This window comes from Myotis davidii, unplaced genomic scaffold (genome assembly GCF_000327345.1).
Source record: "Myotis davidii unplaced genomic scaffold, ASM32734v1 scaffold663, whole genome shotgun sequence".
Taxonomy (NCBI): Eukaryota; Metazoa; Chordata; class Mammalia; order Chiroptera; family Vespertilionidae; genus Myotis; species Myotis davidii.
Genome location: NW_006295816.1, coordinates 1850382 through 1873372, shown reverse-complemented (window position 1 = coordinate 1873372; position 22991 = coordinate 1850382). Strand labels below are relative to the sequence as shown.

Genomic DNA, 22991 nt, shown 5'->3' with positions numbered 1-22991 from the left:
AATTTAGGAATGTGTCAAACGTGTATGTACATTTTTATAAATCATTATAAAGCTGTGAAACCACCACTTAGGTTCAGAAATAGGCCCAACAACATACCCCCAGGTGTCCTGGTGCAATCACAACCCCTTCTTCCTCTTGGAAGGATGCAAGGGGTTCATTTCCTAGCTTTTCACTGTAGTTCTGCCAGTGTGTTTACATCCTTCAACAGCACAAGTTAGTCCTGCGTTCTGAATGTTATATTGATTCTGTAATTGGTAACATTGACTATAGATTATATAGTCACACACACTGTATACATGGTGTCATGTATTTCTATTCGCTTGTGTCTTTTTCACTCAACAATGTGTTTGTGACTTTCACCTTGTGGTTGGGTATAGCTATACCTCTGTCGTTTCCATTGTTGTGTAACATTACATTGTGTGATTATGTCACAATAAATACACAACATAGCAGTGTTGATGGGTATTCGGTTGTCTCTCTTTTGGCCAGTTATGAATATTGCGACTGTGAGCATCCGTATATGAGTGTCCCTGATGCACAAGTGCGTGTGTTTCAGCGGTGCTATTGCAGGTTCATAGGATATATCTGACCTCTATCGTTTTAGCAGCTGATTCCCAAAGGGGAGACTTGCCCTCCACCAGCAGTGCCCATGTCCTCCTCATCTCTGCCAACCCTTGGCATCTTCAGACTTTCAGAGATGACTATCTGATGAGTGGGTAGTGCCAGCCCTTGTCATCTGTAAAACAGCTGAAATGTAAAGAAACCACTTTTTGTTGTTGTTGTTAATCCTCAGCCAAGGGTATTTTTCCATTGATTTTTAGAGAGTGAAAGGGCGAGGGAGAGACAGAACTTCGATGTGAGAGAGACACATCGATTGGTTGCCTCCTGCACAAACCCCGACCAGGGCCTGGGCCCTGCAACCAAGGTACATGCCCTTGACCAGAAGCGAACCTGGGACCCTTCAGTCTGCAGGCGGGCGCTCTACCCACTGAGAAACACGGGCCAGGGCTAAAGAAATCATTTGACCCAGCTTTTCAGTGTGTACATTACACAGTGACTCCCTGATATGTCCGTTTGGTGCGCTTTTCATGAGCGGGGCGATTGCTGTTCAGGTAGCCAAGCTGAGTGGCCGGAGGGCTGGGCAGACAGGCAGGCTAGGAGCTGAGTCTGACGACCCTCCAGCCCGTCCTGCCTTGGCCTCTGCCTCTGGCGTGGCCTGAGCCAGCTGGGGTCTCCCAGCGGCGACCTGGGTGCTGCGGGGAGATGTAGGGAGCGAGCGGCACAGCTGAGACAGACCTCATCCTGCCCGCAGCTCAGAGCCTGGCAATGCCGTTTGGGTGTGTGACTCTGGGCGACAAGAAGAACTATAACCAGCCGTCAGAGGTGACGGACAGATATGATCTGGGACAGGTCATCAAAACGTGAGTGCCGTGCTGGCGGGCAAGGGTCGGGGGGAGGGGAGTGGGGTGCAGCCTGCAGCGAGGCCGAGGCCGGGGCTGAGTGGGGTGGCCCCTGCTGCAGGGAGGAGTTCTGCGAGATCTTCCGGGCCAAGGACAAGACCACGGGCAAGCTGCACACCTGCAAGAAGTTCCAGAAGCGGGACGGCCGCAAGGTGCGGAAGGCGGCCAAGAACGAGATCGGCATCCTCAAGATGTGAGTGAGGCCTGGGGTGGGAGCCAGCAGGGCAGGGGCTGGCGGGCAAGGGCCTCAAGCAGTGCGGCCTCTGGCCAGTTAGTCTGCTGCGGCCACAGTGGCACCCAGAGCCTCTCTTAGGGGCTCACTCAGCCCTGACGATTGGTTCTCTCGCTGCCAGGGTGAAACACCCCAACATCTTGCAGCTGGTGGATGTGTTTGTGACCCGCAAGGAGTACTTCATCTTCCTGGAGCTGTGAGTGTGGGCCTGGGGTCCCAGGGTTCTCCCACGCTCCGCCGCCAGGGAGCGCCCCTTCTCGGACCCTCGGTCCCGGTCTCTGTGCCTTGCCCAGCCAGCTACCCGGTGTAGATAGCCTGCCCAAGTGCTCCTGCCCCACCCCCGGTCCTGCCCACGCCGGGCTCAGGGGCTGGTGTCCCTCAGGGCCACGGGGAGGGAGGTGTTTGACTGGATCCTGGACCAGGGCTACTACTCGGAACGAGACACGAGCAACGTGGTGCGGCAGGTCCTGGAGGCCGTGGCCTACCTGCACTCGCTCAAGATCGTGCACAGGAACCTCAAGGTGAGGCAGGAGCCTGGTCGAAGGGCCGGTTGGCAGCTGGCCTGGGACGCCGGGCCAGCCTCTGAGGCCCGCTCCTCACGAGTCTTTCTCTGCCACCCCCATGCTATTCCTGCCGGAGCAGCTGGAGAACCTGGTGTATTACAACAGGCTGAAGAACTCCAAGATTGTCATCAGCGACTTCCACCTGGCTAAGCTGGAGAACGGCCTCATCAAGGAGCCCTGCGGGACCCCCGAGTACCTGGGCAAGCAGAGGGGGCAGGGCAGGGGCAGGGGCGGGTGGGAGTGGCTCTGGGTCGGGAGGAAGGAGGTCCCCAGGAAGGGGTGTGAACGGTACCGGGCCTGGCAGGCCTGATCCTGACTGGCCGGTTGGAACTGTGTTGGCAGCCCCGGAGGTGGTAGGCCGGCAGCGGTATGGACGCCCCGTGGACTGCTGGGCCATTGGCGTCATCATGTACATCCTGTGAGTGGACGGGCCAACAGAGGGGCGTACAGCCAGGGGGTGGGGCCTGTGCCAGGGCCTTCCTGGCTGATCTGGGCCTCTGGCCCCCGCAGGCTTTCAGGGAACCCGCCTTTCTACGAGGAGGTGGAGGAGGACGACTACGAGAACCACGACAAGAATCTCTTCCGCAAGATCCTGGCTGGCGACTATGAGTTTGACTCTCCGTACTGGGACGACATCTCGCAGGCGGGTGAGGAGGCGCCCACCATCTGAGCAGAAGGAAGGCCTGGTGCGGGGGACCTGCTCTCGGCCTCCTCTCTGGGCTCTGCTCCTGCCCCGGCCCCTCGAGTTAGAGACGGGGCGCCATGCCTAGCTTCTCCCTGCTTTGTCCCCAGCCAAAGACCTGGTCACCAGGCTGATGGAGGTGGAGCAGGACCAGCGCATCACCGCGGAAGAGGCCATCTCCCACGAGTGGTGAGCGGGGTCCAGGGAGGATGGAAGGGGCCGGGGCTTCTGTCCTCCTCACACCTAGCAACCCCCATCCCTGAGACCCTGAGTGGGGGTTGGGGGCAGCCAGAAGGCCCGCCTGGTGACCCCTGGGTCTTACAAGGCTGGGCAGTGTGAAGGCCACAGCTCAGATGCATTCGCGCCCTTTCCAGGATTTCTGGCAATGCCGCTTCCGATAAGAACATCAAGGATGGTGTCTGTGCCCAGATTGAGAAGAACTTTGCCAGGGCCAAGTGGAAGGTAAGGCCTGGGTGGCTTCTCCGTGGACTGACTCCAAGTGGCTGGGTGCCTAGCCCTGGGGTGACCAGAGGCAGCCGGGTACCCTGGGGGTGGCCTGGGCTTGGCCTTCGCCAGGGAGTGGACGCAGCTTCCGTAAGCCGCCCTGAGCCTCTCTCTCTCCTCCTTGCAGAAAGCTGTCCGAGTGACCACGCTCATGAAGCGGCTGCGGGCGCCAGAGCAGTCCAGCGCCGCAGCCACCCAGTCGGCTCCAGCCACAGACACTGCCGCGCCTGGGGCTGCAGGTGGGGTTGCCCCGGCCCTTGGGGGCAGTGCCACCTCAGCCACAGCAGGTGACGCTGCAAAGAGTGATAGTGCAGTCCCTGCAGACCGCAGTGCCACCCCAGCCACCGATGGGAGTATCACCCCAGCCACCGATGGGAGCATCACCCCAGCCACCGATGGGAGTGTCACCCCAGCCACCGATGGGAGCGTCACCCCAGCCACTGACAGGAGTGCCACGCCAGCCACGGATGGGAGAGCCACGCCAGCCACGGATGGGAGAGCCACGCCAGCCACGGAGGAGAGCACTGTGCCCACCAGCCAAAGCAGTGCCACCCCTGAGCCAGCTTCGGCCCAGCCGGACAGCACAGCCTCAGGGGGCGCAGCAGGCCAGGCTCCGCCCCCTAGCGAAGGGGAAGAGGCTGCTGGCTCTGCTGAGTCCCGGAGGGAGACCAGCTGAGTGGGCAGGCTAGTGGGGGGCAGGGACGGACAGGAGGGTGGGAGAGTGGATGAGGGGCTTTTCACTGTACATAGAGTCACTGGCATGATGCCCTCGCACCCCTCCCCAGCCCCTGCCTCTCACTGTGGGGCTCGTCTGGGGGCCACGGGGAGCAGTCTCGTCTCCCGTGTGTATGTGTGAGTGGGGAGCAAGCCAGAGGCAGGACCGGCCCCAGCCCCTGCATGGATTCCTGTGGCTTTTGTCTTTCGCTAGCTTCACCAGTTTTGTTCCTGTGGGATGCTGCTCTAGGGATACTCAGGAGGTCCCTGCGCCTCTTCCCTTCTGCCTCAACCCCCCATCCCCCCAGGCAGGCCCTGCAGTCCCATTCCCTCCCAGGCCCTAAACTTGGGTGGCCTTGCCCTGAGAGCTGGTCCTCCAGCGAGGCCCTGTCAGTGGTCTTAGGCTTCTACACACGGAGGTATGTGCCTGTGGTACTGGGCGACTCTAGGAGTGGACACAGGCCGGTCCAGGGAATGCGGAAATCTAGAGCAGTATGCTTTAGGACAAGACTGGGTGTGTGGCTGGGGGCACTGCTCGGTAGCTGTGGGGTCCTCAGAAGTGAAAAGGAGTGAGGAGGGTAGAAGCTTCCATCTTTGTCCCTGGGAAGCCCCTCCCGAGACCCTCCCTGCCCCCTGGGTCCTGCAGTGGGTTGCCGTGTGCCGAGTCCAGGAGCCTGAGTGGGGAAGGAGCAGCGAGGATGTGGCAATGAGAACCGGGAGGACAGAGCGCAGGCCCAGCACTCGTGCACCAGCCTAGCTGGGTCCTTGCCGTGAGCCAGACGGGAAGGGCTGATATCCCTAGCTCTTCCCAGACGGCCACCCTCTGGATCAGTTGTCGGTCCTCTCCATCCCGGGGGCCTGCTGCATGGCAGTGTCCCACTTCAACCACGAAAAAGAGAGGAGTCCCCGTGATGTCTGACCGCTCCCCCTCCTATGGGGGCTGAGAGAGGCCCAGGTGCCTCTGAGTCGTGCCGAGTTCCTTTGCCGGGATGAGGAGGTGGGACGAGGCTCCCCAGTTTCCTGATGGAGGCTCCTGGTAGGTGCACTTGTCAGACCCCACCACGGCCTGGGCAGGCAGCCGCACTGGTCCCGGCCCGCTCGGCACTCTGGTGGCGGCCCTGCCCTTCTCCCTGCATGCCTGTGGGTCTGCTCTGGTGTATGAAGATCAGTGGGCGAACTGTGCCCGCTGAACCTGGCAAATAAATGTCACCCTGCCAACGCCTCTGGCCACCCTCTCACCTCTGCTTCCTCTGTCTTACTGGGGAGGGGCCCCCCTGGCAGGCAGGGGGGAGGGGGGAGGCTGGAAGCAGGTGCACAGGTAGCAGCCTGTGCTGGGGGCCACGGGGCTTGCTTGGCCGAGAGTGCATCACCCTCACCGGTGTGTCCCTTGATGGCGGTGACGGGTTCCTTTGGACTGTAACCCACGTGGATGGTGGGTCTTGGGTTGGAATTGTGCCAAGGAATACCCTCTGGGCTGCTGTCATGACACCTCCTATGTAACAGGGAGTCCCTGGTTTGCCCTAGTTGGTGTGGCTCAGTGCATGGAGCGTCAGCCTGTGGACCGAAGGGTCCTGGGTTTGATTCGGGTCAAGGGCATGTACCTTGGTTGCAGGCACCTCCCCAGCCTGGGCCCTGGTCAGGGCGCATGCAGGAGGTAACCAATCGAAATGTTTCTCCCACATGGATGTTTCTCTCTGTTTTTCCCCCTCTCTTCCACTCTCTCTAAAAACCAATGGGAAAAATATCCTCAGGTGAGGATTAACACAACCACAAATACCCCCACAAAGGAGTCCTTGTTTTAACTTAGGCATAGAACTGGAACCCACCAAAAGCCGACCACCATGGACAGAGACCCTGCCTGTAGCCAAGGTGGGCTTCCCTGGGCTGGGGAGAGGTCCCAGGGTGGGCAGCGCACAAGGGTTCTAGCTGCCTTCGTGCAGGTCCTTTTTCCTGAGAGCAACACCCGAGCTTCCCATTGGGCCCAGAAGGTTCCGAGTCTCCTTTCCGGCGGATGAGCCAGCTGTGCATCCTGCGGCTCCGCATGGGGCAGGGCGGGGCGGGGTAACGCTGCTGAAATCAGTTGAGTGACAACTCCTGGGAAGACCTGTTCCATCCCCTGCCGTCCAGGGGGGCTCACCGGGGAGGCCGCTGACCCGCAGGGAAGACCCAAAGGTAACTGATGTGATGTGGGAGGAAGAAAATGGGGTGTGTGAGTCACTGGTCCATGGAGCATCCGGGCCTCCAAAATTCCAACGCGACTACCGACAGGTCAGGGGCATAACCGATCCTCCGGGCGCGAGGAGCAGCCGTCAGGATGCTGGCCCTGGGCCTGCAAACCTGGGGGCCGTCCGTCATGCGGGGTGAGGGCCTGTGTCCATCTTTCTAGGACGACTCTAGGGCCAAAGGCCGGGAGGGCGGGGCGTCCTTTGGGTCTGTGGGAACTGTGGGCTTCCAGCGCGCGGGCCATCACTGCCCGGAGGGCGGCGGGCCCGCTCTCCACGGGGACTGTCGTCCCATCCCCCGGGGCCGCGGTCCTGACTCCCCCGAGGTTCAGGGGAGGCTGCCATGACAGACCAGGCCGGGGAGCCCGCGCCCCGCGCAGCAGCTCTGATTTGCCGGAAAGCTGCTCCCGGTCCTGCTCCCGCTCCCGCGCTGAGCTCTGCGGTACAATTACCTTTCCGAGAGCCGCCGCCGCGCTCCCGCGGGCAGGTTCCGGCCCGCGCTCCGCCCCGGGATTCTATTCGCCCGCAGGGTTGCTAAACCCCGCCCCCCCAGGGTTCGTCCAATCCGGACTCAGCCTTTAGGCTCGGCCTCCACGTTTCGCGTAGCTACTTCCGGTCCTACCCCGGAAGTCGCGCCAAGGAGCCAAATTTGAAGGGAGCTGAGACGCGGAGGCGCGGCCGAGGTCTGCCACGGTTTCCTTGGCGACCCGGGCCCTGGAGTCCGGTGACCATGCCCATCCGCGCGCTCTGCACCATCTGCTCCGACTTCTTCGACCACTCGCGCGACGTGGCCGCCATCCACTGCGGCCACACCTTCCACCTGCAGTGGTGAGTGACAGCTGTGGGGCTGGACGCTTTCTGCCGTCCTCCCGACAGGAGAGTGGTTGTCGGGCCCCCGCCGCCCGGACGGGCGCCCCACGGGAGGTCCCGACCTGGGCGGAGGCGGGTCAGGAAGGAAGTGATAGCCGAGCTGGACGCGGGGGCACAGAGTCCGTTCAGGGAAGACAGAGCACGGGCTTGCACGACGGGCTTGGCGGCGAAGCGAGGCGACTTCAAAACCCTCAGCCCGGGGGGAGGTGACCGTTCGCCACGTTGGCGAGCCCTTCGGCCTCCTGGGGACGGACGCCTGGTGGGCCCCTGGCCGCCGGTCTGTGTGGTTTGCTTGGCGGGTGGAGTGTGTGCAGAGGCCGCTCTCTGGTCAGACACCCGGTGTGTTCACCGACCGGCAGGACCCAGTTAACGTCGCAGGGCGAGGAGGTGCGGCCCGATAAGCGGTGGCACTGCTCGCCCTGCGCCCGCGGGACCGCCCTGTGCCCGTGGGACCCTCACTGAGCACAGCTGGTGGGAGCGATGCCCGATGCCCGGCAGCTGTGGGCAGGCTGGTGCAGGGCCCCTGTGGCCTTATTTCTTGTGGTGAAATACACAGAGCAGAATTCACCAGCACAACCATTTCTTTCCTTTTTTTTATTTTTATTACTACATACCTTTTCATTGTAATAAAAGTATATAACATAAAATTTACCATTTAGCCATTTTTGGAATGTTACACAGTTTATTTTACAACAACAACAAATTCAGGATGGAAAAGTACATGACCCGATTTTAAACTAGATCCTTTGCAGAGGGGACATGAGGAAGCAATTGATTTCTCTGGTGAACACAGCCATGGTTTCTGCTCTTTCTAAGGCTTCTGAGAGGGTAGTATTTCCTCCATTTTAATCTTGTTCTGTCACCTGCTAGTTGCCATTATCTATCCATACATGATCTGCCACCAGGTTCCTAAAGGGATCGGATTCTGGCAGGATTCCTTGGGCGTGTCTGCCACCACCTAATTTCAATACCTTTTGTCCATCGTTTTTCCAGCTTGGGAGGGGGAGCCTTGCCCATGGTGTTCACTTGGTGAGCTGAAAGATGCCGTTCGTTTTAACCATTTTTAAGTGTACAAGTCAGTGGCATGAAGTACATTAATAATTCGGTGTAACCATCGCCACTGCCTATTTCTAGAGCTTTGCCATCATTCCAGGCTAAAAACAACAACCCACCACCCATTAAACAATAACTCCATCCCCCTCCCCACCCCCCTGGAAAGCTCCATTTTACCTCTGTCTCCTGGAGTTTCCCTAGTCTAGGTGCCTCATATAAGTAGAATCATACAATGTTTGTTCTTTTGAGTCTGGATTATTGCACTAAGCATCATGTTTTCAAGGTTCATCCATATTATAGCATGTATCAGAATTTCACTCCTTTTTATGACTGAACTAGAGGCCTAGTGCATGAATTTGTGCACAAGTGGGGTCCGGCTGGCCTGCCCCAGTGGTGCCCCATTGGGCCGGGCCAGGAGGGGGGAGTCCAGGGGGAAGGGGCTGCAGGCAGTTGGCCAGTCAGCACCGCCCCCCGATCAGGGTGTGGGGGGCCAATCAGGGCCCGGATCAGGCTGGTTGGCTGCTGCAGTGCGCATCATAGCCACTGGTCAATCTGGTCATTCTGCCTTTCCAGTTGCTGGGCTTTTATATATATAGATAATATTCAGTTGTATGGAAATACCACATTTTGTTAATCCTTCATCTGTTAATGGACCTTGGTTTGTTTCTATGTTTTGGCTGCTATGAGCTGTGCTACTATAAATGTTGGTAAACAAGTGTCTGCTCGAGTCCCTGCTTTCATTTCTTTTTGGTCTGCCCAGAGGTGGAATTGCTGGGTTTTATGGTAATTCTATATTTAATTTTTTGAGAAATTGCCTTACGGTTTTCCACAGTGACTGCACAAGGGTTCCGATTTCTCCATGTCCTTGCCAACACTGGTTATTTTCTGGTTTGGTTTTGCTTTTTTTTTTTTTTTAATATTTTATTGATTTTTCACAGAGAGGAAGGGAGAGGGATAGAGAGCTACAAACATTGATGAGAGAGAAACATCCACCAGCTGCCTCTTGCACGCCCCCCACTGGGGATGTGTCGGCAACCAAGGTACATGCCCTTGACCAGAATCGAACCTGGGACCCTTCTGTCCGCAGGCTGACGCTCTATCCACTGAGCCAAACCAGTCAGGGCTGTGGAATTATTTCTTTAATTAGCTTTGGGAAATTAAAGTGATCAGTTGCCTCCCATACACACCCTGCCTGGGAATTGAACCCGCAGCCTTTTTTGTTGTATGCTCCCACCACCTGAGCCACCTGGCCAGGACAATTCTCTACCGGGTCCAGGAGGAGCAGGACAGACCCTTTTGTGGACAGGGTGGCAACCTGGCCTGTATGTCTCCAGCCAGCCATGGCTCGCCAGTCTGTTTTTCTGCTTCTCATTCCAGCCTAATCCAGTGGTTCGATACAGCACCAAGTCGCACCTGCCCACAGTGCCGAGTCCAGGTGACGGGGGAGGGAGAATCCCTCAGCTTAAGGCCTCTTCTCCCGGCCAGGAAGCAGGAACGAGGGGCGGTCTCTGAGGCTGGTATCGTTGGTCCTTTTGGACCCTCATGATTTGTGGCTCGGGAGGCCTGCGTATGCCCACGGGTAGCTGGCAGATGCACTCCCTGCCTGGGTCAGTCTTCACCTGGTAGATTTGGGCCCCTTCTCTGCCTTTCCTGAGTTTCTCAATGCCCAGTACCTAGAGTTGGGGTGTCTTTTGAGTAGTTACCATATGGGTTCCAGAGACATGACCTCAGGAACCACCAGGCCCGTGGCGCCAGCTCGGGGCGCTGCAGGGCGAGAGTCTCCTGACTCCCAGGGATGCGGTGTGAAATGTGGGGCCCCAGAGCAGGCCTGGCCCCGACCCCGCGGTGCGCTCACATTCTCCCTTACTCGCCCCTCCAGGTCGGCCGAAGATCCATCATCAATAAGCTCTTCTTTGACCTGGCCCAGGAGGAAGAGGGGGTCTTAGATGCAGAATTCTTAAAGGTACCGGAACTTCTCTTCCTACTGAGCTCCACGCTCTCTGGGAGTTCTTTCTGCTCCCACCAGGGCGAGTACCTAGCGCGTGGAGGGGAGACAGAGGACAGGTGAAGATGAGTCGTTGGAGAAACACACTGTTGAGCTCTCCCTTTGGGGTTTTAGAGCAATTGCGACCCAGTGTCGGGGTGCCCTCCCAAGGTCCCCTCGCCTTGCAAAGGGCCTACAACCATCCTCCCAGCCCACTTTGCTGCGTGGACAGCCAGGGGCAGAAGAGGAAACCCCTAGCCCGCAGCCAGGGAGATGTGTGGGCCCTTCTTGCAAAGGGCCTACAACCATCCTCCCAGCCCACTTTGCTGCGTGGACAGCCAGGGGCAGAAGAGGAAACCCCTAGCCCGCAGCCAGGGAGATGTGTGCTCACAAACCTGGCTGTGCCCGAACCTGCCGGGGGCTCAGCGTATTCCAGTGCCCGTGTCTTCCCCAGGCAGGAATAGAGGGCAGAGCCCTGGAATCCGGATTTGCAGCCAAGGCAGAAACCCACACTGCAGACGAGGGAGGGCGGGTTCCCTCCTGCACTCCTACTGCTTTTCCTCCAGGTCTAAGATTCAGCTTTGTTTGTGCATAAGAAGCCTCTTGAGGAAGTGGCATTAGAGTTTGCCATGATCGGGGACTCTGAGGGTTAATTTTCTGGCATCTGTCAGATCAGGGCTCATTTGGCCTTGGCTCCAGGGTACCATGGTGTCCTTGGAACCTCACTGATTCAAGAACGGGGAGCTTTTGTGCTGAAAGCCAGCATGCTCATCGTCATGGTAACTGCTCCCAGTTTTAAGCTGTGTTCTCCCCGTGATGCATGCAACAAAGGCAGCTTCATGTCTCTCCGGCTTTCAAAGCCAGAACTAGGAGACAGGAGGCAGCATCTTGAGTAGTTGGGAACAAGGGCTTGGAAGGCATCCTGCTCGGGTGTGGCAGGAGCCAGGGGACTAGAGGTGGCTTTTCTTCTCAGGCAGCCCAGGCACATCCTTTTCAGCCCACCACTCGCGCCTCCAGGTGTTCAGCCTACACTGCCCAGCCCAGCCCAGCCCACATGGGGCTTATCCACCGACTGGGGCTGGGCCTTAGTATTAGTCCCAGGTGAGAGTCTGAGTCTTGTGTAGATCTGGAGGAGGATTTGCCGGGATTCCATCCACCTACCACCATGGACCCTTGGCCAAGCCTGTTGGTGTTCCTGCTTATGGAGTAGGCACCTCTCTTGCCCACAAGGGTGTTGAATGCTCTGGCCTCCTGAGTGGGAGCTGGGCACAGTGCTGCCCCAGCCTCTCAGCGGGTCTGCAGCAGGGCCTCTGGAATGTACACACAGGCTCCCAGAGGCTCGGACAGTCTCGTTAGAACCTCGCACGTGTGGGGTTCCATCCAGGGCCTCACAGCTGTCCTGGCTCACCAACCATATTGATCCTGGGGCTGGAAGATGGTGGTGCACAGAGCCGGCTGTGAAGCAGGCAGGACCCCAGGGTGGAGGGAAGGAGTGGTGGCCAAGGTCCTTGGCGATGCCAACTTTGTTCCCAGTGAGCGCAGCTGACGCCCAGAGAGGGTCAGGGCCAGCACAGGGCTGTAGGGCTGACCACACAGACCCTGCGTCTCTCCTCTTCTCCTTTCCCTGCACTGGGGTCCTGTACCTGAGAGTATTTCCCCCATCTTAGCTGCTGCTCAAAAAGGCATGGAGCTAGAGCCAGGCTCCCGGGGACCCACAGCCTGGTGGGAGGCAGCTGTGATGCCTGGCTGCTGCTTATTGTGCCTGTTGCCTTGCAGAATGAACTGGATAATGTCAGAGCCCAGCTTTCCCAGAAAGGTGAGTCAGCAAGCGGCACGGGGCCATGGCAGCCTCTGACTTGGGTGCTGGTGGGAGAGGCCAGGGGTTCTCCCTGCTGGTGTGTCCCTGAGTCTGGCCAGCTCTTGTGACTGGCAGAAAAGGAGAGGAGAGGGAGGGCCTGAAACTGCCCCTGGACCAGGTAGCCTGAGCCGGGAGGGGCCGCCTGATGCACCAGAGCGTCTGTAGGAGAGGCTTCGGCCAGGAGTTTGGCAGGAGCCTGCCTGGCTTCTGGGACAATGAAGTTACTGGACGCATGGGCGAGGGAGCGGTGACGTCTCTGCTCGAGGACTCCAGCCGGCTTCCCTAACGTGGCCACCCAGCCTCTGGCCTGGGACTTATTCCTCCCCGGGGTGGGGTGCTGGCTCCCAGCAGCCCAGGTTCTCACGCTGATAGGTGGCTGTCCTCCCCTGCTCCAGAGAGGGAGAAGCGGGACAGCCAGGGCATCATCGACACCCTGCGGGACACGCTGGAGGAGCGCAACGCCACCGTGGAGTCTCTGCAGCGGGCCCTGGACGAGGCCGACATGCTGTGCTCCACCCTCAAGGTGGGCCCTGGGTCCCGTGGGCACCATTGCGGGGGGCGGGGAGGGATGGAGCCCCAGCCCAGGCTCACCGCTTGAGGCTTAACTTCCGGCTCTGCCTTGGTCCGCAGCTGGGTGTGTGCAGGTGTAAGATGGAGGCGACCCCCTCTCCCCAGGCCTCCATACGGTACCACCAGCCGCAGGAAAAGGGCCATATTGGCCACACTTATGAGTGTTGTGCGTGGGAGTCTGAAGAGCTGAGGTTTCCCAGCACTTCATGGAGGGGCTGCTGAGCCGGGACCTTGGTGAGGCGGGGCCATGTTCCCAGAGCGGCGTGTACTCCACTGACGGAGCCGCTGACACGTCCACGCGCTCTAGCCCTCGGCGGGCCGCCCCCCGGAGCCAGATCAAACGGCACCCGCGAGGTGCGAGGCCTTTGAAGCCGCTGTGCTGCGCTGCCCGGGCAGATCAGAGCCTGCAGAGCCGGCGCTCTCGACCCGATGAGTTTTGTATCAGCCGGTTGGCGAGCCTCTTGCTCTCCCAGGGGCAGAAGGCGATTGATCTGAGCCCACAGCTGACATTCCGGCCTTGCAGCGAGGAGCAGTCCTTGTGGGGTGCCATTGGAGGGGGAGGGAGGCGTCCTTGTGAACAGACAGAGCCCCGGGGTGGCCATTGTCTCTGTTCCTGCTGGTGGCTGGTCGGGGTCACGTGGCAGAGCAGCTCCTGGCTGCAGAGCAGCTCCTGGCTGCAGAGCAGGTGTTTGATGGCATTCCCAGAGGTGGAGGGTCTCAGGCCGAGGGCAGCTGGCCAGCCGCCCCTGGCTCCGCGCTGCTATCCTGGCCGCTGTCCATGGGTCTAGATGGTGGACAGCGAGGCCTGGACTGCACAACACGCACCATAAGGCGCAGCACAGGAGTTTGGCAGCCCACAATAGGCCTGTGGGTGCTGGCTGGGCTGTACCTATGAGACATAGCTCAGGAGGAAGTGCGCGGGGAGGCAAGGAAGCTGCTGGCGAGGGCCTCTTAGCAGAAAAGCACAAGCTCGTGTGTGCCCAGCAACCTTACCTCCCGGCTAGGGGTTTAGGGGACACGTGGTTTTCAGCATTTTCAAAAGCCGGAAGTTCTGGGGTAGTTTCCTCGGTGACGTTCGCCATGGTCCCCGGATCCTCCAGGTGACAGGCATGTGGGGTGTGTTTGCTCCTCAGAAGCAGATGAAATTCTTGGAGCAGCAGCAGGATGAGACCAAACAAGCCCGGGAGGAGGCCCGCCGGCTCAGGAGCAAGATGCAGACCATGGAGCGGTGCGCGGCCGGCCCTGCCTGCCCCAGGCCCCGGGGCACAGCTCACAGGACTGCCCAGGAGTTGGGTCACTGCTGTGGCTCTAACCTCCAGAGGCTATGGGGAGGCTCGGGCCAGCTGGGTGTGGGCACAGGTCTCTGCTCGGCCTCTATGGGCTCCTCCACTTCCCCTGGGGCCCTGGCCACATTCTCCCGTCCTGTTGCCTGTGGCCAGATGACCTGCAGGCCTTCTGCTCTAAGAGCCTCTCTCTGGGGATCCCTGGCCTGGAGGACCTCGGGCAGCACCCCTTCCTCCCCAGCAGCATCCCCGAGGCTGTGCTCAGCTCTGCTGTGGGCCTTTCTTTGGGCAGACCCGCCTGCCAAAGCATCCTAGCAGCCCCGGCTGTCACCATAGCAACAGCCGCAAAGGGAGGCAGAGCTGTCTCCAAATTTTCAATGCCGTGGGTCGGTATTTTTCAGGATCGAGCTCCTACTCAAGAGCCAGCGGCCTGAGGTAGAGGAGATGATCCGAGACATGGGTGTGGGCCAGGCAGCGGTGGAGCAGCTGGCCGTGTACTGCGTGTCCCTCAAGAAGTGTGTACCCTGTCCCTCTGTCCCAGCCCAGGTGCTACGCCATGGCACCCAGCCATGTCTGCCCACCTGCTGCCCTCCCTTACCAGGCAGAGCAGGTGGAGTTAGGGGCCAGCTCGGGGGAGCCGGCCACCTTCGTTCCCTCTGAGCCCACCTCACCGTGTGGCCAGAGCCAGTTTCTTAACCTCTCTGACCCTCTGCTTACTGAATGGGGACAGCAATCACTGGCCTCGGGTTGAGAGAAGTGAGTGGTTATAGGCGTTATTTCCAAGAGGTTGGCCCGGCTCTGTGAGTGGAGTCCCTTTGTGGTCTCGGCCACCTGGGTCCCAGCAGCACTGTCACTACCCTGCCTGGCTCACAGCAGAAACTGCTTAGACTCGCCAGCACTGTGGGGAGGAGGTGGGGGAAGGGCCGCTTGGCTGATAGGCACCGAGGACCCCAGGTGCCCCCTGTGGGGGCCAGATGGTGCAGGGGCCTCCTGAGTGAGGACCGGAGGAGGACTGGCGCTCTCCTGGCGTTGGGATAGGACCCTCCACACGCCACCCCTTGAGCTCAGGTGCCAGAGCAGGAGGGAGGGTGGGGCTGGGCTTTGTGTTTGGTTAGTGCTCAGTCCGACCAGCAGGTGTCCGGTTCCGAAGTCTCTTTCTCTGGCCCCTGTGTAGGGAGTATGAGAACCTGAAAGAGGCTCGGAAGGCCTCCGGGGAGCTGGCTGACAAGCTCAAGAAGGACTTGTTTTCCTCCAGAAGCAAGGTACGTGTGGGAGCAGAGGGCGAGGGAGATGGCCGTCCTGCCTTCACCTGCGGTCACGGCTCCTGAGCAAGGCCCGGGCCTGAGGGTGCAGCTGGCCCAGGGGCTGGTCCTCACGGCGCCGGCGCAGGCTGTGGCTTGTCCAGTTCGGGCGGCGAGTCACGCAGGTGCTCTCCTGGCGTGCAGCCTGACGCTCCTGCTCCTCCCGGCTCCGGCCCTCAGCGGGCGGGAGGGCACAGGTCCCAGTGTGCTGCCTGCGAGGTCTGCACGGCCCCGAGCATACGGTCAGCACAGCTGCTTTACTCCTGGGCCTGGTGCATCCATGGCCCTCGGGGCATAGGGGCAGCCCAGCCCATAGAGCTAGGGTCTCCCCAGGGGCCCCCACACTTCTGGGCCCTGGTCTACCCTGAGCAGCCTGGGCCGCAGCAGGTGGGGCAGAGCACGTGGCCACCCTTGGCTCATCCCCCTCCACTTGCCTGCAGTTGCAGGCGGTCTACTCTGAGCTGGACCAGGCCAAGCTGGAGCTGAGGTCGGCCCAGAAGGATTTGCAGGGCGCCGACAAGGAAATCGCGGTGAGGGGCACCCCTGGCGGGAATGGGGTGGTTTGTGTGCCTCTCAGAGCAGAGCTGGGCTGGCTCTGCCCGGAGCCGGCACAGTCGGTGGAGCTGGCTCTGGGCTCCCTCACTCTCCCGCGTCCGGTGGGTCAGGATGTGCACCTCGGCCTGGCCTGGAGCCTGGCGGATGGCACCAGGGTCTTCCCTCAGAGTGTGTTTGGCACCGACAGCCCGAGGGCACCAGAGAAGGAGCTTTGCCAGGGAGGCGTCTGGGCCCGGGGCGGGGCTGCAGGCCCTGCGCCGCTCGGCCTGCCGTCTGTCTGGACTTGACACCTCAGCCTTTCATTAACACTTTCTCTCCTTCTCCAAGAGCCTGAAGAAAAAGCTCACGATGCTGCAGGAGACCCTGAGCCTGCCGCCGGTGGACAGTGAGGCCGTGAACCGGCTGGTGCTGGAGAGGTGTGTGCCGCGGGGGTGCCGGTCACGCGGAGCCGCTCAGGCAGGTGCTGTCCGTGTGGGTGTGAAGGCTGTGCCTCCTGCCTGGATCTCGCTGCGAAGCAGCTCTGAGGCAGGATCTGGGCTCGGACAAGCAGAAGCCCGGGCAGCCCAGACAGGACCCGGATGTCAGGGAGGGGCCGGGGCATAGATGGTCTCCGGCAGCCGCTTATGGGATGGCTCACCTGATGCTCCGTCTGCCCCGGAGTCAGGAGCAAACAGGGAAACATTCACTCAAAGAATTCCCTCTGGTCCCTGGAGTGTGTGCATTGACGCTGCCAGCAGAGGGAGCCAAGAGCTTGGGGATGCGTGTCCCTGCCAGGAGTGGCCTCTGTTCCTCCTGCGTGTCACACAAGCCCACTGGGAGGGCATCCTCGGGCCATCTCCCCCTCACTGTCCAGCTGAGGGCCCAGAGAGCACACAAGCTAGTGGCCCCCCTCTTACCTGAGCCACTGTCCGTGTCCTGTGGGAGATTGTCATGCTCCCGCTCCCCACGTCCAGCCAGGCGCTGGAGCCTCCCACCCCTTCCCCAGCCACCGCCTCGCGTGCGGCTTGGGGTCCGCCCACTCACTCTTCCTTTCAGCCTAGCAGTAGCAGACCCTGGGCATCGTGCCACTCCTTCCTCACCAAACACCTCACGGGGCCCTTGGCACTGGGCCTGCAGCACTCAGGGGCCACTGCGGGCTGCGGTGGGCCTTTAGGCTGCAGCCAAATGATACTGTTGAGAACCATTCCTTGCCCTCCTGCTTCTGTGCCTTCCTGTGCGTCGGCTCTTCCCCCTGGGCTTAGCGGCCTGCAGAGCCGCCCTGGTCTCCCCAGTAGCGACAAGCTCACCCTCCTCTGCTGTTCCGGCTGTAGATCTGCTGTCCCCTGGCCATGCGCTCCCAGAGTTTAGGGGACCTGTGGGTACTGGTGGTGGTTGCCCATTCATTTGTTGCAGTAGGGCTGTCCTTCACTCCTGTCATTTCAGGGTAGCCTCTAGAGGTAGCTATCTCCCCCAACTACAGAGGGGCAATTGGGAGACCTCTCTCAGGGACCCAAGGGCCCCTGCCCTCCAGGCTGAAGGGTGTTGGGAGGCCTTTGCTAAGGGAAGGCCCACAGGCACCATGAGCTCATGGGGAGACACTGACCATCCCCCCGCACAGGCGGTGGACTGCCCAGGGTCTGGGCTCCGTTTTGGAAAGTTGAGCTGTGAGTGTCTTGCTCCACCCCCTGAGGCCTCTGGCACGAGGCCCTGTCCGTACACAGGCCGTGGGTAAATGTTCCAAAGGTGATGGCGTCCCCAGGACGGCCTGGCAGTGCCTCCGCATGGCAGACAGGAGGAGGGAGGAAGGAGAGGCTCGCAGGAGGGGACGGTGCGGGCTTCCTGAGAGAAGGTTTGCTGGGAACGGTGTGAGGGGACAGGAACTGTCCACATGAGCCAGGGGCATGAGCACCTCTGCCTCTTGAGTTCCCTCTGCGGGGCCAGGAGGTGCAAGGGAAGAAGACCGTCTTAACGTGAGCCAAGGCTGGGCACGTGTCGTGGGCTCCATTGGGCAGATGCTGGGGTGGCAGCAGGAAGCCCTGCCCTAAGACACTTGGAGAGAAAAGCTGCCCCCAGCCAGACTGCCTGCCTCTGCCTCTGGGTGCCCCTCTTCTAACTGGGACGTGCAGGGGGGAAGGGGGCAGGACAGCAGATGCTGTGAAAAGTAGGCCTGAGTGGTTCTGGCTGCTGCCTTGTGCTGTGGCTCCGCGAGGAGTGGGCTTAGGGGGTTTCACACAGCCCTGATTGCACTTGCAGGCGAGGAAGGGGGAGCTTCCGCAGGCGGGCCAGGGGAAGGAAGCGCCAGTCCAGGCTCCCACAGGCTCCCCCCAAATCCCTGTGGCATTTCCTTTCCTCTGCTCGGCACCCCTGGGCTCCTGCCCGAGTCTCACCCTCAGGTCACAGCCCTACCCCTAAGTGGAGGACCCTACCCCTAAGTGGAGGGAGGAGGGCTTCGGGGACCCTGGCTGGTTCCTAGGGGAAGGGAGGGAGCATGGGGAGTGCCCCTGCCACTCCCCAGAATCCTCCTCCGACCACGGGAGCTGGGGGCCCCACCAGGCCTGGGTGGGTTAGGAAAATCCTACTGGCTGCAATTTTCTAATTGAACACCTCCCCATCCTAAAGGTGAAAACAGTCGTTGAGAATTTGGAAAATATGGGCTTATGGCAGAGGTCGTCACTGTTGCCAGGCGGTAGACTGCCCTGCAGTCTTTGTTCTGTCTGTGGCCTGGGGGCAGGAGACTACCGCCTTTCCTCTCTGTGATTAAGACTATTCTAGGTAAATGCCTCAGATGAGTGGGATCATACCGCGTGTCTGTGACTAGCTTAGTTCAGTTAACATCATGGCCTCAAGGGCCGCCGTGTTGCAGCCTGTTGCAGAAGTGCCTTTTTTAAGCTGAGTAACAGTCTTTGCAGGGGTCCCCGTTTTGTTTTTTTACTTCAAAATAAGATCTGTGCAGTGTGCATAGGAATTTCTTCATAGTTTGTTTTTAAACTATAGTCCGGCCCTCCAACGGTCTGAGGGACAGTGAGCTGGCCCCGTTTAGAAAGTGTGCGGACCCCTGGTCTGTTGTATGTGACCGCCACAGTGTGCTCTTCTGTTCCTCGGTGGGCGGGCACCCGGGCTGCTTCCGTTTCTGGCTGTTGTGAGCGCCACTGCCGTGAACAGGGATGTGCACATTTCTCTCCGAGATCCTGCCGGCTCCTTCGGACAGGCTCCCGGCGGGCTGGCTGGGTTCTGTGGAGTTCTATTGGCAGCTTTTTGTGGAACTGGCTGCCTTTCTCTTTCCCGCGGTGGTTGTACATTTCACGTTCGCACCGACAGCGCTCACACGTCCCACTCTTCCCACGTCCTCTCCGACGCCTGTTACTTTGTTTCCTGGTTGGTTTGTATGGTTGTGTTTGGATGGCAGCACCCTAACGGGAGTTTTGATTTGCGTCCCTAGTGATGAGGGATTTGAGCATCTTCTCATGGGCTTTTTGGCCGTTTGTCAATCTTTTTAGGAGAAATACCTGTTCAAGACCTTTACCCATTTTTGAATCGGGTTGTTTGTTTTCTCCTTGTTGAGTTCTCGTTCTCTATAGATTTTAATCCCTTACAGAGATATGATCTGCAAATATTTTCTCTCATTCTCTGGTCGCCCTTTTACTCTGTAATAATACGTTTTGATGCACAAAATTTTAATTCTCGTGAAGTCTGATTTGTCTGGGTTTGTATTGCTTTTTAAATGTCACATATGAGCATTGCTCCTGTTATTAAGTTCACTGTCTGAACACCCCCCTTTAATGTCTGTCATATTCAAGCGAGGAACGTGCCAGCCCCGGAGGGAGTCATCCTGTTTCTAAGGTGCCGTCTGCCACGGCCGCACCGCGGGGGCAGCCGGTCTGTGGCCACGTTTCCGGCTCCTTGCACTGCCACCTGAGAAACGAGGCCGCTTGCTCAAACGGCAGTAGCCCTTGCACACTTGGGTTGCGTGTGGGTTTTGCTTGCCCCTTCCCTGTCGCCCACCTGTCACTGGTCCAGGACTGGAGGACTGCGCCGAGTGGGCTCTCCGGTGGAGATCAGGGCTTCCTCGCAGGTGGCACGGAGCGGGGCGGGCTGCAGGCCCCTGGAGAGGACCCATCTCCGGAGCCCTCGGGCTGCTGTCCTGGGCGCCACTGTGACCCTGGCCACCGCTATCTGTGCCCTAGCCCGGCCCCTGTTGAGATGCTGAGCCTGAAGCTGCGCCGGCCGGCCTTCAGTGATGACATTGACCTCAATGCCACCTTTGATGTGGACACGCCCCCAGCCCGGCCCCCTGGCCTTCAGCATGGCCATGCCAAGAAGCTCTGCCTGGAGAAGGCACAGTAAGTGGCATCCCCTGGCCCTGCCCACCGCCGGGAGGGGAGGGCTACGGTCCCTGCAGGCCCCGCCTGGCAGCTCTGCGGGGCTGCGGGGCAGCGATGGTCCCCTGGGCTGGACTGGCGTTGGTTCCAGCACCTCCTTCCTCCCTGAGCACAGACTGCACAGCCTTTGTCTTGCTTGTCTAATTCATCGTCACCATCACCCTTTAAGCAAGGGGGCAGGGGAGGGGGGTGGAGAGGATGCAGAGGTCCCGTGGGGACAGGATGGGCTGATGGTGTGGCATGCCTGCCCTCCGGAGTCCTGAGCAGGACCTCTCCACCTCCTCTTCCTTCGGGCACGTCTCAGACTCGTGCTGGGGGCAGGGCCATCTGAAACCATGGAGCCCAGGCCCCCACCCCACCTGGGGGGCAGTCCGTAGCGGCAGGTGTGGGAAGCTGTGCAGAGCTGCAGTGGGTGGGTGGGACCTGCGCCAGGGATGCAGTGGCACTGGCAGTGGGAGGCTGTCTCCCTGGCCATGCAGGCCACGTGCAGTTCATCATGGAGACTGGCATGGAAGTATGCGCTGCCCAGGGAGGGGGCCCAGGGCTGTTCTTTGTTATTCTCAACCATAGGTCACCATCCCCCCGTCTCCTGGGGAGTCCCCAGGAGTTGGATGGAAACGTGGTGTCCAGCTCAGGAGCTGGGCAGGGGTGGCCTGGCCTGGCCTGGCCAGGGAGGTGGCCTAGCCCTGCTCTAGGGGCTGTTGAACTCACTGAGGGTCTCGTGGGTGGTGGCCCCTCTTGGGCAGACAGGGAGGCCTGAGCTCATTGGTGTGTCTGCCTGTGTCAGGGCTTTCCCTCCTGTGGGTATGAGTCGGTTGGGCTCTCCTGGGACATGGAAAGGTGCCTAGAGCTTGGGGTTAGCTTATCCCTGAGTGGGAGCCACCAGGTTGGCACGTGGTCCAACCTTCCCTGCCTCCCCACTCTGGCCGTTGTGACTGTCCGGCTGGTCACAGGGCTGGCCTTGACGTGAGGATCACTGAGGTGCCTTGCCCAGCACCCAGCACAACACACCATGCCACACGGTGGCTCCGCAGGGGGCATGTCCTGTGTCTGCTCACCTGCCTCTTGCCTTCGTGTCTCAGCTCTCCCACTCAGGACGGTCCCAGGAAGCTGCCCAAAGGCTCCAAGCAGGTAAGGCTCCCAGAAGCTCAGTCACCAGCATCTGAGTCCCTAGGTTCCCAGCCAGGACAGAGTGAAGCTGGACTCTGGGAAGCTGCCCCATCAGTCCTGGCCCAGGACTGGGGCCCTGCGGGGTCCCCTGAAACCTGCCCATTATCCTCTCTGCTCCCCGGAGAGGCACAGGAGGTGGCGCGCTCTTCATCCGGAACGCTGTCCTGGGCCAGAAGCCAGCCAAGAGAGCCAGGGCGGAACCCCGCCGCAGCACGGACGCAGTGAGTGTGCCTCCCGTGGGGGCAGGGCCGGCCCACGGCCCACCCACAGCCTGTCGCTCATCTCTCCCTTTCACTTCAGGTCAGAACAGGCTTCGACGGCCTAGGGGGCCGGACCAAGTTCATCCTTCATCCGGAACGCTGTCCTGGGCCAGAAGCCAGCCAAGAGAGCCAGGGCGGAACCCCGCCGCAGCACGGACGCAGTGAGTGTGCCTCCCGTGGGGGCAGGGCCGGCCCACGGCCCACCCACAGCCTGTCGCTCATCTCTCCCTTTCACTTCAGGTCAGAACAGGCTTCGACGGCCTAGGGGGCCGGACCAAGTTCATCCAGCCTGTATCCTTGTTCTGTGGCCTTGGCTGAGCTGAGCTCTGGAGCCCACACCCTCCCTCACCTGTACCCCAAACCCCAGCCTGCCAGGGCTGCGGCCCTACGTGTGCAGAGCCAGACCTCACTGAGTAGAGCGGGCCGCCCACCCCGAGTCTCAGCCTCTCCTGCCTGCGTTCCAGGCCCCTTCAGCCTTTGCCTTGACATCTCCTTCAGACCGACACAACTATGATCCGCCCCCTGCCGGTGAAGCCCAAGGCCAAAGCTAAGCAGAAGGTGGGGGCCAGGCCAGCGCTCCCTCCCTCCCAGGCCAAGCTGGACACCTTCCTGTGGTAGCAAGAACAGGGAGGCCGACCAGCGGCCTCCGACTTACAGCCGAGGACTGGCTCAGCCGGGGGTAGGGCCGGCCCTCTCCCAGGACCAGCCTCAGGGCAATGGCGGACAAGAAGCTAGGGCTGGTGAGGCCCAGAGGATGTGCTTTCCCAGCACGCGGCCGGCCTCACCCCCCATGCTGGGCCTGGCGGGGTCGGGGGAGCTGTGGTCAGCTCACTGTTCCTGCCAGCAGGCTTGCTCCGTGTTGCAGGCCTCCATGTATGGCCACGACCAGCTGCTGAGCTCCCTCGGAGCCTCCAGACCAGGGCCATTTGCTGACTGTATGGGCCAAGTGCTCCAGGCTGCACAGGCAGCGTCGCCGCCCAAGCTTCTGCCTGCCTGGCGTCCTGCTAGGCGTGGCCTGGCCAAGCAGAGGGGCAACAAAGGGTGGTGGTGGGCAGAGGAGGGGCGAGATTTCTATGTTGAAAATAAACAAGAATCTTTTCTTCCTGTGTCTAGGAGTAGACTTTTGTACTTTGGAAAATTTTTTAAAAATATATTTTATTGATTTCAGAGAGGAAGGGAGAGGGAGAGATAGAAACATCAATGATGAGAGAGAAGCATTGATCGGCTGCCTCCTGCACACCCCCTGCTGGGGATCGAGCCTGCAACCAGGGCATGTGCCCTGACCAGGAATTGAATTGGCAACCTTTTGGTGCCTGGGACAACACTCAACCAACTGAGCCACACCGGCCAG

At 60.2% G+C, this 22991-nt stretch overlaps 2 protein-coding genes across 2 annotated transcripts; both read left to right on the top strand.

Annotated features, from left to right (window-relative positions):
- The first annotated feature begins 1277 nt into the window (after positions 1-1277).
- On the top strand, positions 1278-5394 carry CAMKV (CaM kinase-like vesicle-associated). Its single transcript, XM_015568340.1, has 10 exons — positions 1278-1422; positions 1523-1654; positions 1815-1889; positions 2076-2214; positions 2336-2456; positions 2599-2674; positions 2767-2903; positions 3049-3127; positions 3313-3400; positions 3570-5394. Exons 1-10 carry the CDS (start codon positions 1328-1330, stop codon positions 4116-4118), a joined length of 1491 nt encoding a protein of 496 aa, XP_015423826.1. The 5' UTR covers positions 1278-1327; the 3' UTR covers positions 4119-5394.
- Positions 5395-6211: 817 nt separating this feature from the next.
- On the top strand, positions 6212-22748 carry TRAIP (TRAF interacting protein). Its single transcript, XM_006770453.2, has 15 exons — positions 6212-7206; positions 9679-9736; positions 10181-10264; positions 12062-12101; positions 12539-12666; positions 13847-13941; positions 14398-14511; positions 15171-15258; positions 15738-15827; positions 16180-16268; positions 20016-20171; positions 21293-21402; positions 21507-21601; positions 21881-21931; positions 22139-22748. The coding sequence occupies exons 1-15, from the start codon at positions 7109-7111 to the stop codon at positions 22256-22258; spliced, it is 1416 nt and encodes a 471-aa protein (XP_006770516.1). The 5' UTR covers positions 6212-7108; the 3' UTR covers positions 22259-22748.
- Positions 22749-22991: the final 243 nt, after the last annotated feature.